The sequence below is a fragment of the Salmo salar genome, chromosome 20 (genome assembly GCF_965601325.2).
Source record: "Salmo salar chromosome 20, fSalSal1, whole genome shotgun sequence".
Classification (NCBI taxonomy): domain Eukaryota; kingdom Metazoa; phylum Chordata; class Actinopteri; order Salmoniformes; family Salmonidae; genus Salmo; species Salmo salar.
In genome coordinates this window covers 72,749,162-72,765,837 of record NC_138310.1, presented here as the reverse complement: position 1 = coordinate 72,765,837, position 16,676 = coordinate 72,749,162, and the positions used below count along the sequence as shown (strand labels likewise).

The 16,676-nt window shown below is 43.4% G+C and overlaps 1 protein-coding gene across 3 annotated transcripts in view; it reads right to left on the bottom strand.

Moving 5' to 3' along the window:
- Window positions 1-16,676, bottom strand: part of LOC106581302 (chloride channel protein 2) — a 265,810-nt gene that overhangs the window by 75,467 nt on the left and 173,667 nt on the right. For all 3 annotated transcript variants that reach the window (XM_045703912.2, XM_082966717.1, XM_082966718.1), the window contains exons 3-8: window positions 7,766-7,897; window positions 6,629-6,757; window positions 6,425-6,558; window positions 6,005-6,082; window positions 2,635-2,713; window positions 1,429-1,554 (exon numbers count right to left, since the gene is read on the bottom strand). In XM_045703912.2, coding sequence (XP_045559868.1) covers window positions 1,429-1,554; window positions 2,635-2,713; window positions 6,005-6,082; window positions 6,425-6,558; window positions 6,629-6,757; window positions 7,766-7,897 — 678 coding nt within the window. The remainder of the gene's footprint in view (window positions 1-1,428; window positions 1,555-2,634; window positions 2,714-6,004; window positions 6,083-6,424; window positions 6,559-6,628; window positions 6,758-7,765; window positions 7,898-16,676) is intronic.

The following is a 16,676-nucleotide window of genomic DNA, read 5'->3' as shown; positions in this document are numbered from 1 at the left end:
TGTGGTGGATGAATGGCACGGCAATGGGCCTCAGGATCTCTTCACGGTATCGCTGTGCATTCAAATTGCCATCATTTAAATGCAATTGTGTCCATTGTCCATAGCTTATGCCTGCCCATACCATAACCCCACCTCCACCATGGGGCACTCTGTTCACAACATTGACATCAGCAAACCGCTCGCCCACACAATGCCATGCACGGTTTCTGCCATCTGCCCAGTACAGTTGAAACCGGGATTCATCACTAAAGAGCACACTTCTGTGAGAGAGAAATTAACATGTTTACCTGTTTTGTTTAATATTAACAATTATACATAACCAATAGTAAAGGGATGGTTTCCACTCCAGCTATCTGCAGCTAGTCTGGGTATGGTCAAGGACATGGTTTTAACTCAAGATAGAGATAGCTTGAGCTGACAATTGATTTATGCCATAGAATGAGTTGGTGTTTCTGTACTGTGAGGTACGAGTTAAGAGCCCTCGTCTTGAGGGCCAAACTCTGGTTTCCATACAATGAGAACAGTCTTAACCGCAGATACTGTCTGCTGTGAATTATTCATTTCTTTCATACAAAATCTAATCTTTTGACCCATTCCATACATCTGTTGTTTGTCATGAACATTCAGGAGGATGTACTTTGCTATAAAATGCTGTGGCTCAAATCTGTTTGTTGGGCTCTCAATGAATCATCTAAGGGTGGTTCGTCGACCAGCTTCATTATTACAATAATTAATCGATGTAATTAATACATTTTGAATAAAGTAATATCCTGATTGGCGATTAACCTTGTCTCTACTCATTATTAATTAGAATTTCCATGACACTTCTCTAGCATGCCAATGGCCATCAAAGGTGAGCAGTTTCTACAGTTTGTGAAGAAATTCTTCAGTTGTTCAAACCCAGTTTCATCAGATGTCCGGGTGACTGGTCTTAGACTATGTGGAGGTCCTGGGCTAGCGTGGTTACACGTGGTTTGGAGTTGTGAGGCCGGTTGGCAGTACTACCAAATTCTCTAAAACGACATTGGAGGAGCCTAATGGTAGAGAAATTAACATTCAATTCTCTGGCAACAGCTCTGGTGGACATTCCTGCAGTCAGCATGCCAATTGCACGCTCCCGAAAAAAACTTGAGGCATCTGTGGCAAAACTGTGTTGTGTGACAAAACTGCACATTTTAGAGTGGCCTTTTATTGTCCTCAGCACAAGGTGCACCTGTGTAATAATCATGCTATTTAATCAGCTTCTTGATATGCCACACCTGTCAAGTGGATGGATTATCTTGGCAAAGGAGAAATGCTCACGAACAGGGATGACAAATAAGATATTTGTGCATATGGAACATTTCTGGGATATTTTCAGCTCATGAAACAAACACTTTACATGTTGCGTTTATATTTTCATTCAGTATACATGTAGACCAGTCTTACCCTCGTCTTTATTCCACACAGCCAGGACTCTGAAGATGAAGGCACTGAAGGTAGCAGCGAAGAACCCTCTCCAGTAATTCCTCACCGCAAAGAACGTAGATGTTACCTCAATACTGAACAGCACACCTACAAAACACACACACATTAATCAATTTCTCAGGAACACACAGGAACATGATCAAAGTAACTATGTGAAGGGGGAAGAGCAAACCTTGCAATCTCTGACCCAGCCAGTGTATCTGTCAGTGAGTGTTATCCCACTGGGCACACCACGTAATTTCAAGCTGAATAATTGTGTAATATTTAGTTGAGACGTTGATCAATGAGATCACAACCTATATATTTACCCACTCAAAAAGACTGCCAAAAGTGAGTTGAAATTCAATTGTGTTATCACTAAATCAAATCAAACCAAAATGTAAATGCACTTTAAATTCATGTTTGATTTAGTTTTTATATTTGGTTGAGTTGACAACCTAACAATTCAATATCACTACATTTCATTACATTTGAAATCAACCAGAGATTGAAATCATAGGCCTATGTAGTCTATTTTTGTTGAATCCTGGGATGAATTGAGACACTAGCTGTTGATGACTTTGCTAAATGCTATACGTATATATAGGCCTAAATAGCATCATTGATGATATAAAAGTGAAGTAGCATGGTCACATTTCATTTGCTCTGTTAAACCCATCCTTTGGAATGACTTCGATAGCAACAGTGAATCTATTTAATTTTTAAGTGGCAGGGTAGCCTAGTGGTTAGAGCGGTGGGCTAGTAATTGAAAGGGTGCAAGTTCAAATCCCAGAGCTGACAAGGTACAAATCTGTCGTTCTGCCCCTCAACAAGGCAGTTAACCCACTGTTCCTAGGCTGTCATTGAAAATAAGAAATTGTTCTTAACTGACTTGCCTAGATAAAAAAAGGTCTCTCAACAATCATTCTCAGGACAGCACATTGGTAATAGTCAGTGACAGTCTTCACAGCTAAGGACTAGGCTATGTTAAAACACATTTTATACAAGGTTTGTCTATGTTGAAATTTGGTTACCATGATCATGTTGAAATTTCACCCTCAAAACAGTTTATGTTGATACCTTTTTTCAAATCCAACATAGATTCCACGTCAGAATACGTTGACAAATTACACTGAAACAACATTGATTGAACGAGTTTGTGTCTAGTGGGATGTTGGTGTCACTCACCTCCAATAGGGGCAGCGAAACAGCAGCCGACCCCCACAGCACAAGCAGCTGCCAACATCTCAATGTTCCTCGACTCATTCTGTAAACCCATACGGAGAGGCGTATTTACATTTACAGACACACACACCCTATGAGGTAGGCTAGGCCGTTGTCGGGTGGATGTAGACCTAGCAGTGTGGAAGGAGGCATACAAGGATGTTACGTTTTTCTGTCCAAGGGGAGGTCTTTTATGTGCAAAAATGGGGAATAAATAAGTGCCAAAAGTAAGCTACTACATTATTTACAAAATAATAAACAGGATGAAGAGCAATATAAACTAGATTTAAATCAATAAGTCAGGCCACTGACTTCCCCCAGGGCAGGTCTCACTAATGCCTGTTAGCAAGTAGCATGCACAGCAGCAAGTATAGCCCAATCTTCCCTTGTCAGAGCTGTTGTGGATGAAATGCAGAGTTAAAATTATTTTTACCCATAACGCATTTCACCATGAAACAATATCAAAGCCTCCTCCCACCTGTTTCAGTAAAAAGCTGAGGGATAGGGCTGAAGAAATGTATCCACTCTCAAATTCATGGACAGAGCTATGGATGCAAGGACTGAACTAAGCTCATGAGGCACTAATAAGTACAATTCTTGAAGATTCAAATGGGTACATTTCATTAATTCCGCGTTTCCCCAAACTCAGTCCTGGGGACTCCAAGGGGTGCATGTTTTGGTTCAGCTGTGTAGTGCTAGGGCAAACACCAAAACATGCATCCCTTGGGGTTCCCAGGACCGAGCTTGGGAAATGCTGAGTTAAAACGTTTTCCTCTGTTTGCCTGTCATACTTACTCCGACCAGGAAATATGAAGAGCCCTTCTCCACTTTAGCTTGAGCGCTAAAGTGTTTATTCCTAAACATGATCACTTTGTAGGTAATATTTTAATGAATAAATGCATGGATGGAAGAGTAATTTGTGTGGAATCACAAAAAACTAAAGCTTTGGTGCCAAAACCAAGCAGCATGCTCTCATAGTTTCTCAACTCTCATAGTTTCCTTTCCTCAGCACTCAAAATAGCGAAGAGCATTCCTGCAAATATAAAACGTCTTTCATGAAACAGTTTTGATAATATTGAATTGCTTTACTTTGGGAGATGGCACAGAGAGATTGGATCTGTGACACTGCCCAAACAACCACATGGTACGGTCAAATGTAGTACAACCTCTGCAAACACAGTATGGCATGGGACTACAGATGGATTACAGATATGTCATTTAAATAGGTGGTAGAGAGATGGGATATGGAGTTCTGGAGAGGAGGAAGTTATGGTGGACGTTCTGCCCTTCATCTCCAGCCATGCTTTACCTTGTTTCCTATGAGGCTTGGCTCCTTTAAGCAGCATGTTAGTGAAACAGAGAGGTCAGTGTGAATGTGTATTAAACACCACCACACACACACACTTGTCATTAGTATGCCATAAAATGCACCATATTCATATACAGTACAGATACAACACAGAGAGGAGGGAGAAAGAGAGAGAGGATGAGGGAAGGAGAAAGAGGCTAGAGGGAGCCCAGGGAGAGAAGGAGAAGAAGATTAAGGGGAGACAGACAGACAGACAGACAGACAGACAGACAGACAGACAGACAGACAGACAGACAGACAGACAGACAGACAGACAGACAGACAGACAGACAGACAGACAGACAGACAGGGGTATGTAGCAAAGGACTTCTCCACACTTGGGGGTTTGCTTCAAAGATTCTTCATTGCCCCTGCCCCCCCAGCCCCCATCCCTTCACACTAACACTGACAGAGGGAACAGGGGACTCTCATCTTCAGAGTACAGAGATATGAATCAAAGATTCCCTCTCTCTCATTCCCTCTGTCCCCTAAGGCCCAAGCGGAACAAACATAGTCTTTCAACTTTCTATCTCTCTACTCCTTTTTGCCTGGTTGTCCGTCTTTACCGCCATCTCTCTCTCCCTTGCTTTCAAAACCTTTCTTAATTTATGTATCTACATTTATTTATCGCTCCCTATAGTATAGCTAGGGAGATTACACATGAGATGTATTTAATTAGTTAGCAAATAAAATGCTAGTTTAAATATTTATTATGTGTATGTTACTTGTGTAAATATACGTACTGTGTGTGTGTGTGTAAGCAAAGAAATACCTACGCATTCTGGACATGTGCTCCTTCGGAACAGTCAAGACAGAAAACATTCTCTAAACTGGCAATGTGCGACATGTTTTTCTCTTCTTCGCCAAGTCTTGTCTTTCCTCTGAGCTAGCCCACTAACGGGCCTGGTTTTAAGCCGCCACAGACAGGAGCAGTCGATTAGGAAGAGGAACAAACAGATTGGAGAATCAGAAGTGTGTGTTTCTCACAGCTCCTCCTAAGCACTGACAGAGCTATCACAGCTTCTTTTACCCCATCAGAGACAGTAGAGGGAGAGGGGGGGAGAGAGGGAGAGAAAGATGTCGATCGGCCTGATTTAGGAGTTCAGAGAAACAAGGAAACTTTTCCGTACTTAGCTAAACTACAGTACAGTTCTGTCTTAAGGGAGAAATGAGCCTGTTCAGTGAATTACTACGTCATCTCAACCATAGTGGAGTTGGTTTGACTGCATGATCAGTGGCTACAGTAGATGATAGATATGGTGATAAGATGTACTGTGGTGGTACTGTGGTTTAAATGTGATGATAAATGTAGCAGATTAGTCTCGTGACTACTATATACTTGGTTTGTTCCTATGCTAGCTTCAGGCAGAGCCTGTGCTCTCGGTTAACACACCCCATCACAGCCTTTTATTGTCCCCAGCACAAGGTCCACCTGTGTAATGATTATGGTGTTTAATCAGCATCTGTGGATTGATTATCTTGGCAAAGGAGAAATGCTCACTAACACATTTACATTTGAGTCATTTAGCAGAACTCTTATCCAGAGCTGCTAACAGTAGTGAGTGCATACATTTATATTTTTTCTCAATTTTAGACATTTAGCAGAACTCTTTCCTAGAGCGAAAATGTAAGTGCATACATTTTCATTTATTCGTACTAATAGCGATGTAAACAAATTTTTGCAGAAAATGTGAGAGAAATACGCTTTTTGTGCGTATGGAACATTTCTGGGATCTTTTATTTCAGTTCATGAAACATAGGACCAACACTTTACATGTTGCCTTTATATTTTTGTTCAGTGTATATTGACGCTTTGCTTGGGCACTGAGCTACCCTGAAGGAGCAGAGCCTATATCGACAAGACTTGCATTATTCATTTCGTAATAAATGGTTGAACATATTTCTGCGTGGTGTTTCCTTCTGAAAGATCATATTGATAACAATGTGGTGACTTGTGTGTGTGTGTACTTGTCCAGTGTGGTTTACCTCGTAGATTCCACCAAACAGAGACATGAACTTGCTGAGGAGTGCAGCACACAGACTGGCAATGTGAACAAACGGACCCTAGAGAGGGAGAGAGAATGTCTTGTGAATGATTTCCTAAAATACTTGGTCCATGTGTAACCACAACCCCACGCCAGCACCAGTCTCTGTGTTTCACTGTGACAACCCCTTGTCCTATCAATCACAGATATATTGATTGATTTTAGGAGCCTTCAAGCCAGATTGCATCTGCTGGCTGTCAAATGGAGTGTGTGTCTGCAAAACTAGTGGAACAGACTGTACTGTACTGGCAGCAACATGTGACACACTCATACAAGCCTGACTGTGAGAACAGCGTATGTGTGTGTACGCGTCAGAGGTGTGTGTGTGGTGAGAATAATCTGTACTGAGTGTGTCTGTTACCTCCTTTCCCAGAGGCATGCCACTGCCCAGGGCACAGGTGAGGCCGATCACTTTGGCCACAAAGGTTTTAAAGGTGAGGTATTCTTTCAGCACTACACCCCTCAGAATGGTCTTCATCTCTGGGATACCTGAACCTAGAGGGGGAGAGGGGTGCAGTCAGGGTGTGTGTGTGTGTGTGTGTGTGTGTGTGTGTGTGTGTCTTACCTACGGCCTGTGGGGCCAGTATCTGTGTGAAGCCAGCTGAGAAGGTGATGAGCACCACAGGGTAGGTGACCCAGGCCAGGTACTGGAGAAACACATTACTCTCCAGGCCTCCATACATCCACTTCTGTGCTGTGGAGGCACACAGACCAATATCAACTTGGTGTCAATCATAAAGTAAAAGTACATCCAATATATAAATCGTGAAAACATATATAAATCATGAGAATCGCAATACCTATCGACACCTAAGTATCGTGATAATATTGTATCGTGAGGTTCCTGGCAAATCCCAACCCTACTCATGAGTACAGCGACAAAATATCTGACAACAGTAGAACCCACAGGACTCCTCTCCTAAAAATGACTTCATTACAGGGAGAGATCAAAATGTGTATGTGCCTGTGTGGAGAAAGAGGGGATGAGCGGCTGGATTCTAGATGACTCACTCTTCTCCCCTCTCTACTCTCTCCACATGCAGTCTACCATCTGACACACACACACACACACACACACACACACACACACACACACACACACACACACACACACACACACACACACACACACACACACACACACACACACACACACACACACACACACACACACACACACACACACACACCACAGCAATGTGTGTAAATGTGTGTTTGACTGAAGATAAAGCACATTGACACCCACACACCTGCTGAACACACAGCATACATGCTACCAGCACACAAACACAGTTTCACGCTGCAAAAATTTAACTAAACCACATTTAAGCTAATCGTACACACACATGCGCACACACAGTTTCATGCCGCAAAGATGACATTAAACCAGATTTAAGCTAATCATACTCACAAACACACACCTGCATGCAGCTCAGGGAGACAGTAATCTGCACTGCAGCTCACCATGAACACACACACCCTGGTCGGAGGGATGTACGTGAGTAAAACACAGTGTCTGAGATTATCTGGTGTGTGGCATAATGTCTTATTTAGCTGCACGCAGGAGAGATGTCAGATGAAAGGATTCAGCCAAAGGAACGGAGTGTACAGCTGACCAGAGTCGTCATTAGACCAAGTCTACTTCACCTTCCCTCCCAAACACCCTCCCTTCAACTCCCTCCCTTCAACTCCCTCCTCCTACCTTGTAGACAGATGGCGATAGCGAAGTCGACCACCCAGCTGACCAGAGCCATGAGTAGACCGAGGAGGATGAGGAAGATCCAGTCTTCACCAACACGAGAGATGAGGAACTTCTGACAGCGCAACGTACAGACTGGAGGGAAGAGAGATACAGGTGCACACTGTTAGACAACAACAACACTGTTACTACTAAAGTACTAGTCAGTCAAGTCAGTCAGAACTACAAAACAAACAAACCAACACATCTTACAGTCTGAGGAGAGAAGTTTAGCATTGTTAAAACTACATTACCCACCTTGGAGTCAGGACTACACATACCCACCATACAACGTAAACCCCTGCACCCACAACTGCCCATTTGTTAATGTCAACTTTTCCACAGGCACCTCTAGTATAATTTTACATGGGGCTGTTTTTTTTATTCACACAGCTCTTACTCCAATCCTCTCCTCTTTCTACCCCCCACCCTCACCCCCCACACACATACTGTACTGCCTCCTCTACCAGTTCCTCCCCTATTTTCCTCCACTCTCTCCCTCTCTCCTGCCCTCATTTCTCCTCTCAGAGTGAAGAGGTCTAGCAGCAGGGGCACCTCTAGTCCTCAACTTTAACAACTGTGTCACATCAGACACTCCACACTGTCCTAACACGAGTACTGCTCTGCTCCCCTCTCATCTAATTCTGTCTCCTCTCATCTCACCAATGTACTAAACCACACAAATGCTACTTTACCACACTACAAGATTCTGTCAGAGGAAAGGGAGAATAAAAAAAGGTATAAAATCTTCTTTCAGTATCCCCCTCTTCCTCTCTCTTCCTGCCTTTCTTTTCCTTCTCATCTAATGTAGTATTGCTCTCCCCATCTCTGTCTCTCCACTCTCCTTCATTATGTATAGTACAGCCTGTGTGCACTATCATATAGGGGAATAGATTGTCCTGTGTGTACTATCATATAGGAGAATAGATTGTCCTGTGTGCACTATCATATAGGGGAATAGATTGTCCTGTGTGTACTATCATATAGGGGAATAGATTGTCCTGTGTGTACTATCATATAGGAGAATAGATTGTCCTGTGTGCACTATCATATAGGGGAATAGATTGTCCTGTGTGTACTATCATATAGGAGAATAGATTGTCCTGTGTGCACTATCATATAGGGGAATAGATTGTCCTGTGTGTACTATCATATAGGGGAATAGATTGTCCTGTGTGCACTATCATATAGGGGAATAGATTGTCCTGTGTGTACTATCATATAGGAGAATAGATTGTCCTGTGTGTACTATCATATAGGAGAATAGATTGTCCTGTGTGCACTATCATATAGGGGAATAGATTGTCCTGTGTGTACTATCATATAGGATAATAGATTGTCCTGTGTGTACTATCATATAGGGGAATAGATTGTCCTGTGTGTACTATCATATAGGAGAATAGATTGTCCTGTGTGTACTATCATATAGGGGAATAGATTGTCCTGTGTGTACTATCATATAGGGGAATAGATTGTCCTGTGTGTACTATCATATAGGGGAATAGATTGTCCTGTGTGTACTATCATATAGGAGAATAGATTGTCCTGTGTGTACTATCATATAGGGGAATAGATTGTCCTGTGTGTACTATCATATAGGAGAATAGATTGTCCTGTGTGTACTATCATATAGGAGAATAGATTGTCCTGTGTGTACTATCATATAGGGGAATAGATTGTCCTGTGTGTACTATCATATAGGGGAATAGATTGTCCTGTGTGTACTATCATATAGGGGAATAGATTGTCCTGAGGCAGGAATGGCGACAGAGCCACATGCATGTTGTTAGTACGCTAGGCTACGCACACACTCTCCAATCAACACCTTCACTGTCTGTCTAACACACACACTGCTTATTTAAGCAGTGAAAAGCAATGTGTGTGTGTGTGTGTTGCATCATATCGCCCACAGCCCAGCTGTGTTCTAAGAGCCCCTTCTGTTCTCTAGTCAGCATCCAGAGAAATTAGGGTTAAGTTCCTTGCTCAAGGGAATATCGGCAGACGTTTCCTCTAGTCGGCTCGGGTTTCAAACCAGCAACCTTTCGGTTACTGTCCCAACGCTCTTAACCGCTAGGCTACCTGCCTCTGTCTGTTTGCGTGTGTGAGAGCATGTACATGCAAACATATACATGTACATATACAAGTGTGTGTGTTTCAACCAGCAGCAGGTGTAATCTTGTCTGGTCTCTGAGCAGTAATGTGGTTAGCTCCGTCTGTGCTGCTATGGCTCACTGGTTTTCCTTGGGTACACAGTACACACATTAAAAAGTTTACCAGCGTCATTCTTTATGGCAGGCAATAACCTGCATGCCATTCCCCTCCATCCCTATCCTCTCTTCTCTTCAATTTCTCATTCACCCCATCCTGTCTTCCACCCTTCCTTACCATCTCTCTTTCTCATCACTCTTCCTCATCACTCTTCAACCCACTGCTTAACTTCTTTCATTACTCCTATCCTTCTTTTTCCTTTTCTACCTTCTATCTCTTCTCTTGGTATTTGTCTTCCTCTCCTTACTGGAACCTTCTTCGCTTTCTCTCTCTTTCCACTTTTCTTTTCCTTTTCTTCCTCTTTCCCTAGTTTCTTTGCTCCTCCGTCTCCTTCTCCTCTCCTGTCTCTCTTGGACTATCCTTTAGCCTTCTTTTTTTACGCTTTCTCTCTCCCTCTCTCTCTCTCTCTCTCTCTCTCTCCCTCTCTCTGCCTCTAGCAATAATACCCACATACCTGCTGAGACTAATTTAGGTTGCCTTGGATACAGAATGCGTCCGCTTCCAGTGCCAAGCTCTAAATGGCTGAGAGAATGAACGAGTGAAGATGAACAAGTGAGAGAAAGGAAATAGTGAATACAGTGAGTAAATGAGTACGGGCATAAAGGAAAATAAGACACCAATTGTGAATACACCATACCGACAGAATACGGAACATCTTACGTGAAACGTAATTATTCAAATGATCCACTCCGTTTGTTATGCAATGTGACAGTTTACTAAATTAAAAATAACCTACATCATAAATGTTCCATTCACTCAAGCCAATAAGGCGTATCAGAGGAAGGGTGCATACATTAGATGCTCATACATAAGAAAGAGAGACAATAAGCAAGGCCTGCTTGGCTATGTGTACGACCACCAGCAAATGGCATTAGGATAGAAGGGGACAGAAAACCACACCACTCAGCTCTTTAACTTTTACATACCAACTAGGAGAGAGAGGAAGAGAGGGAGGGAGACGGCGAAGCCGACAGGAGAAGGAAGAAAAAGGGAGAGATTCAGCAGACCCAGCCATGTCCATACTCCTAAACACTGACTGTAGTGTAACCCCTATAAAACACAACCCTTCCCTCCCTGACTGTAGTGTAACCCCTATAAAACACAACCCTTCCCTCCCTGACTGTAGTGTAACCCCTATAAAACACAACCCTTCCCTCCCTGACTGTAGTATGACCCCTATAAAACACAACCCTTCCCTCCCTGACTCTAGTGTAACCCCTATAAAACACAACCCTTCCCTCCTTGACTGTAGTCTAACCCCTATAAAACACAACCCTTCCCTCCTTGACTGTAGTCTAACCCCTATAAAACACAACCCTTCCCTCCCTGACTGTAGTCTAACCCCTATAAAAGATAACCCTTCCCTCCCTGAATGTAGTCTAACCCCTATAAAACACAACCCTTCCCTCCTTGACTGTAGTCTAACCCCTATAAAACACAACCCTTCCCTCCCTGACTGTAGTCTAACCCCTATAAAACACAACCCTTCCCTCCCTGACTGTAGTCTAACCCCTATAAAACACAACCCTTCCCTCCTTGACTGTAGTCTAACCCCTATAAAACACAACCCTTCCCTCCCTGACTGTAGTGTAACCCCTATAAAACATAACCCTTCCCTCCCTGACTGTAGTCTAACCCCTATAAAACACAACCCTTCCCTCCCTGACTGTAGTCTAACCCCTATAAAACACAACCCTTCCCTCCTTGACTGTAGTGTAACCCCTATAAAACACAACCCTTCCCTCCCTGACTGTAGTCTAACCCCTATAAAACACAACCCTTCCCTCCTTGACTGTAGTCTAACCCCTATAAAACACAACCCTTCCCTCCCTGACTGTAGTCTAACCCCTATAAAACACAACCCTTCCCTCCCTGACTGTAGTCTAACCCCTATAAAACACAACTCTTCCCTCCCTGACTGTAGTCTAACCCCTATAAAACACAACCCTTCCCTCCTTGACTGTAGTCTAACCCCTATAAAACACAATCCTTCCCTCCCTGACTGTAGTCTAACCCCTATAAAACACAACCCTTCCCTCCTTGACTGTAGTGTAACCCCTATAAAACACAACCCTTCCCTCCCTGACTGTAGTGTAACCCCTATAAAACATAACCCTTCCCTCCCTGACTGTAGTGTAACCCCTATAAAACACAACCCTTCCCTCCCTGACTGTAGTCTAACGCCTATAAAACACAACCCTTCCCTCCCTGACTGTAGTCTAACCCCTATAAAACACAACCATTCCCTTCTTGACAGTAGTCTAACCCCTATAAAACACAACACTTCCCTTCTTGACTGTAGTCTAACCCCTATAAAACACAACCCTTCCCTCCCTGACTGTAGTCTAACCCCTATAAAACACAACCCTTCCCTCCTTGACTGTAGTCTAAACCCTATAAAACACAACCCTTCCCTCCCTGACTGTAGTCTAACCCCTATAAAACACAACCCTTCGCTCCCTGACTGTAGTCTAACCCCTATAAAACACAACTCTTCCCTCCCTGACTGTAGTCTAACCCCTATAAAACACAACCCTTCCCTCATTGACTGTAGTCTAACCCCTATAAAACACAATCCTTCCCTCCCTGACTGTAGTCTAACCCCTATAAAACACAACCCTTCCCTCCTTGACTGTAGTGTAACCCCTATAAAACATAACCCTTCCCTCCCTGACTGTAGTGTAACCCCTATAAAACACAACCCTTCCCTCCCTGACTGTAGTCTAACGCCTATAAAACACAACCCTTCCCTCCTTGACTGTAGTCTAACCCCTATAAAACACAACCCTTCCCTCCCTGACTGTAGTCTAACCCCTATAAAACACAACCCTTCCCTCCTTGACTGTAGTGTAACCCCTATAAAACACAACTCTTCCCTCCTTGACTGTAGTCTAACCCCTATAAAACACAACCCTTCCCTCCTTGACTGTAGTCTAACCCCTATAAAACACAATCCTTCCCTTCTTGACTGTAGTCTAACCCCTATAAAACACAACCCTTCCCTCCTTGACTGTAGTGTAACCCCTATAAAACACAACCCTTCCGTCCTTGACTGCAGTCTAACCCCTATAAAACACAACCCTTCCCTCCTTGACTGTAGTGTAACCCCTATAAAACACAACCCTTCCCTCCTTGACTGTAGTCTAACCCCTATAAAACATAACCCTTCCCTCCTTGACTGTAGTGTAACCCCTATAAAACACAACCCTTCCCTCCTTGACTGTAGTCTAACCCCTATAAAACACAACCCTTCCCTCCCTGACTGTAGTGTAACCCCTATAACACACAACCCTTCCCTCCTTGACTGTAGTCTAACCCCTATAAAACACAACCCTTCCCTCCTTGACTGCAGTGTAACCCCTATAAAACACAATCCTTCCCTCCTTGACTGTAGTGTAACCCCTATAAAACACAACCCTTCCCTCCTCGACTGTAGTGTAACCCCTATAAAACACAACCCTTCCCTCCTTGACTGTAATCTAACCCCTATAAAACACAACCCTTCCCTCCTTGACTGTAATCTAACCCCTATAAAACACAACCCTTCCCTCCTTGACTGTAGTCTAACCCCTATAAAACACAACCCTTCCCTCCTTGACTGTCGTCTAACCCCTATAAAACACAACCCTTCCCTCCTTGACTGTAATCTAACCCCTATAAAACACAACCCTTCCCTCCTTGACTGTAGTGTAACCCCTATAAAACACAACCCTTCCCTCCTTGACTGTAGTCTAACCCCTATAAAACACAACCCTTCCCTCCCTGACTGTCGTCTAACCCCTATAAAACACAACCCTTCCCTCCTTGACTGTAATCTAACCCCTATAAAACACAACCCTTCCCTCCTTGACTGTAGTCTAACCCCTATAAAACACAACCCTTCCCTCCTTGACTGTAGTCTAACCCCTATAAAACACAACCCTTCCCTCCTTGACTGTAGTCTAACGCCTATAAAACACAACTCTTCCCTCCTTGACTGTAGTGTAACCCCTATAAAACACAACCCTTCCCTCCTCGACTGTAGTCTAACCCCTATAAAACACAACCCTTCCCTCCTTGACTGTAGTCTAACCCCTATAAAACATAACCCTTCCCTCCTTGAATGTAATCTAACCCCTATCAAAACACAACCCTTCCCTCCTTGACTGTCGTCTAACCCCTATAAAACACAACCCTTCCCTCCTTGACTGTAGTGTAACCCCTATAAAACACAACCCTTCCCTCGTTGACTGTAGTCTAACCCCTATAAAACACAACCCTTCCCTCCTTGACTGTAGTCTAACCCCTATAAAACACAACCCTTCCCTCCTTGACTGTAGTCTAACCCCTATAAAACACAACCCTTCCCTCCTTGACTGTAGTCTAACCCATTTAAAACACAACCCTTCCCTCCTTGACTGTAGTCTAACCCCTATGAAACATAACCCTTCCATCCTTGAATGTAATCTAACCCCTATCAAAACACAACCCTTCCCTCCTTGACTGTAGTGTAACCCCTATAAAACACAACCCTTCCCTCCTTGACTGTAGTCTAACCCCTATAAAACACAATCCTTCCCTCCTTGACTGTAGTCTAACCCCTATAAAACACAACCCTTCCCTTCTTGACTGTAGTCTAACGCCTATAAAACACAACTCTTCCCTCCTTGACTGTAGTGTAACCCCTATAAAACACAACCCTTTCCTCCTCGACTGTAGTCTAACCCCTATAAAACACAACCCTTCCCTCCTTGACCGTAGTCTAACCCCTATAAAACACAACCCTTCCCTCCTTGACTGTAGTCTAACCCCTATAAAACATAACCCTTCCCTCCTTGAATGTAATCTAACCCCTATCAAAACACAACCCTTCCCTCCTTGACTGTCGTCTAACCCCTATAAAACACAACCCTTCCCTCCTTGACTGTAGTGTAACCCCTATAAAACACAACCCTTCCCTCCTTGACTGTAGTCTAACCCCTATAAAACACAACCCTTCCCTCCCTGACTGTAGTCTAACCCCTATAAAACACAACCCTTCCCTCCTTGACTGTAGTGTAACCCCTATAAAACATAACCCTTCCCTCCTTGAATGTAATCTAACCCCTATCAAAACACAACTCTTCCCTCCTTGACTGTAGTGTAACCCCTATAAAACATAACCCTTCCCTCCTTGAATGTAATCTAACCCCTATCAAAACTTAACCCTTCCCTCCTCGACTGTAGTGTAACCCCTATAAAACACAACCTTTCCGTCCTTGACTGTAGTCTAACCCCTATAAAACACAACCCTTCCCTCCTCGACTGTAGTCTAACCCCTATAAAACACAATCCTTCCCTCCTTGACTGTAGTCTAACCCCTATAAAACACAACCCTTCCCTCCTTGACTGTAGTCTAACCCCTATAAAACACAACCCTTCCCTCCTTGACTGTAGTGTAAATCCTATAAAACACAACTCTTCCCTCCTTGACTGTAGTCTAACCCCTATAAAACACAACCCTTCCCTCCTTGACTGTAGTCTAACCCCTATAAAACATAACCCTTCCCTCCTTGACTGTAGTCTAACCCCTATAAAACACAACCCTTCCCTCCTTGACTGTAGTCTAACCCCTATAAAACACAACCCTTCCCTCCTCGACTGTAGTCTAACCCCTATAAAACACAACCCTTCCCTCCTTGACTGTAGTGTAACCCCTATAAAACACAACCCTTCCCTCCTTGAATGTAATCTAACCCATATCAAAACACAACTCTTCCCTCCTTGACTGTAGTGTAACCCCTATAAAACATAACCCTTCCCTCCTTGAATGTAATCTAACCCATATCAAAACACAACCCTTCCCTCCTTGACTGTAGTGTAACCCCTATAAAACACAACCCTTCCCTCCTCGACTGTAGTCTAACCCCTATAAAACACAACCCTTCCCTCCTTGACTGTAGTCTACCCCTATAAAACACAACCCTTCCCTCCTCGACTGTAGTCTAACCCCTATAAAACACAACCCTTCCCTCCTTGACTGTGGTCTAACCCCTATAAAACATAACCCTTCCCTCCTTGAATGTAATCTAACCCCTATCAAAACACAACTCTTCGCTCCTTGACTGTCGTCTAACCCCTATAAAACACAATCCTTCACTCCTTGACTGTAGTGTAACCCCTATAAAACACAACCCTTCCCTCCTTGACTGTAGTGTAACCCCTATAAAACACAACCCTTCCCTCCTTGACTGTAGTATAACCCCTATAAAACACAACCCTTCCCTCCTTGACTGTAGTCTAACCCCTATAAAACATAACCCTTCCCTCCTTGAATGTAATCTAACCCCTATCAAAACACAACCCTTCCCTCCTTGACTCTAGTGTAACCCCTATAAAACACAACCCTTCCTTCCTCGACTGTAGTCTAACCCCTATAAAACATAACCCTTCCCTCCTTGAATGTAATCTAACCCCTATCAAAACACAACTCTTCCCTCCTTGACTGTAGTCTAACCCCTATAAAACACAACCCTTCCCTCCCTGACTGTAGTCTAACCCCTATAACACACAACCCTTCCATCCTTGACTGTAGTCTAACCATTATAAAACACAACCCTTCCCTTCTTGACTGTAGTGTAACCCCTAT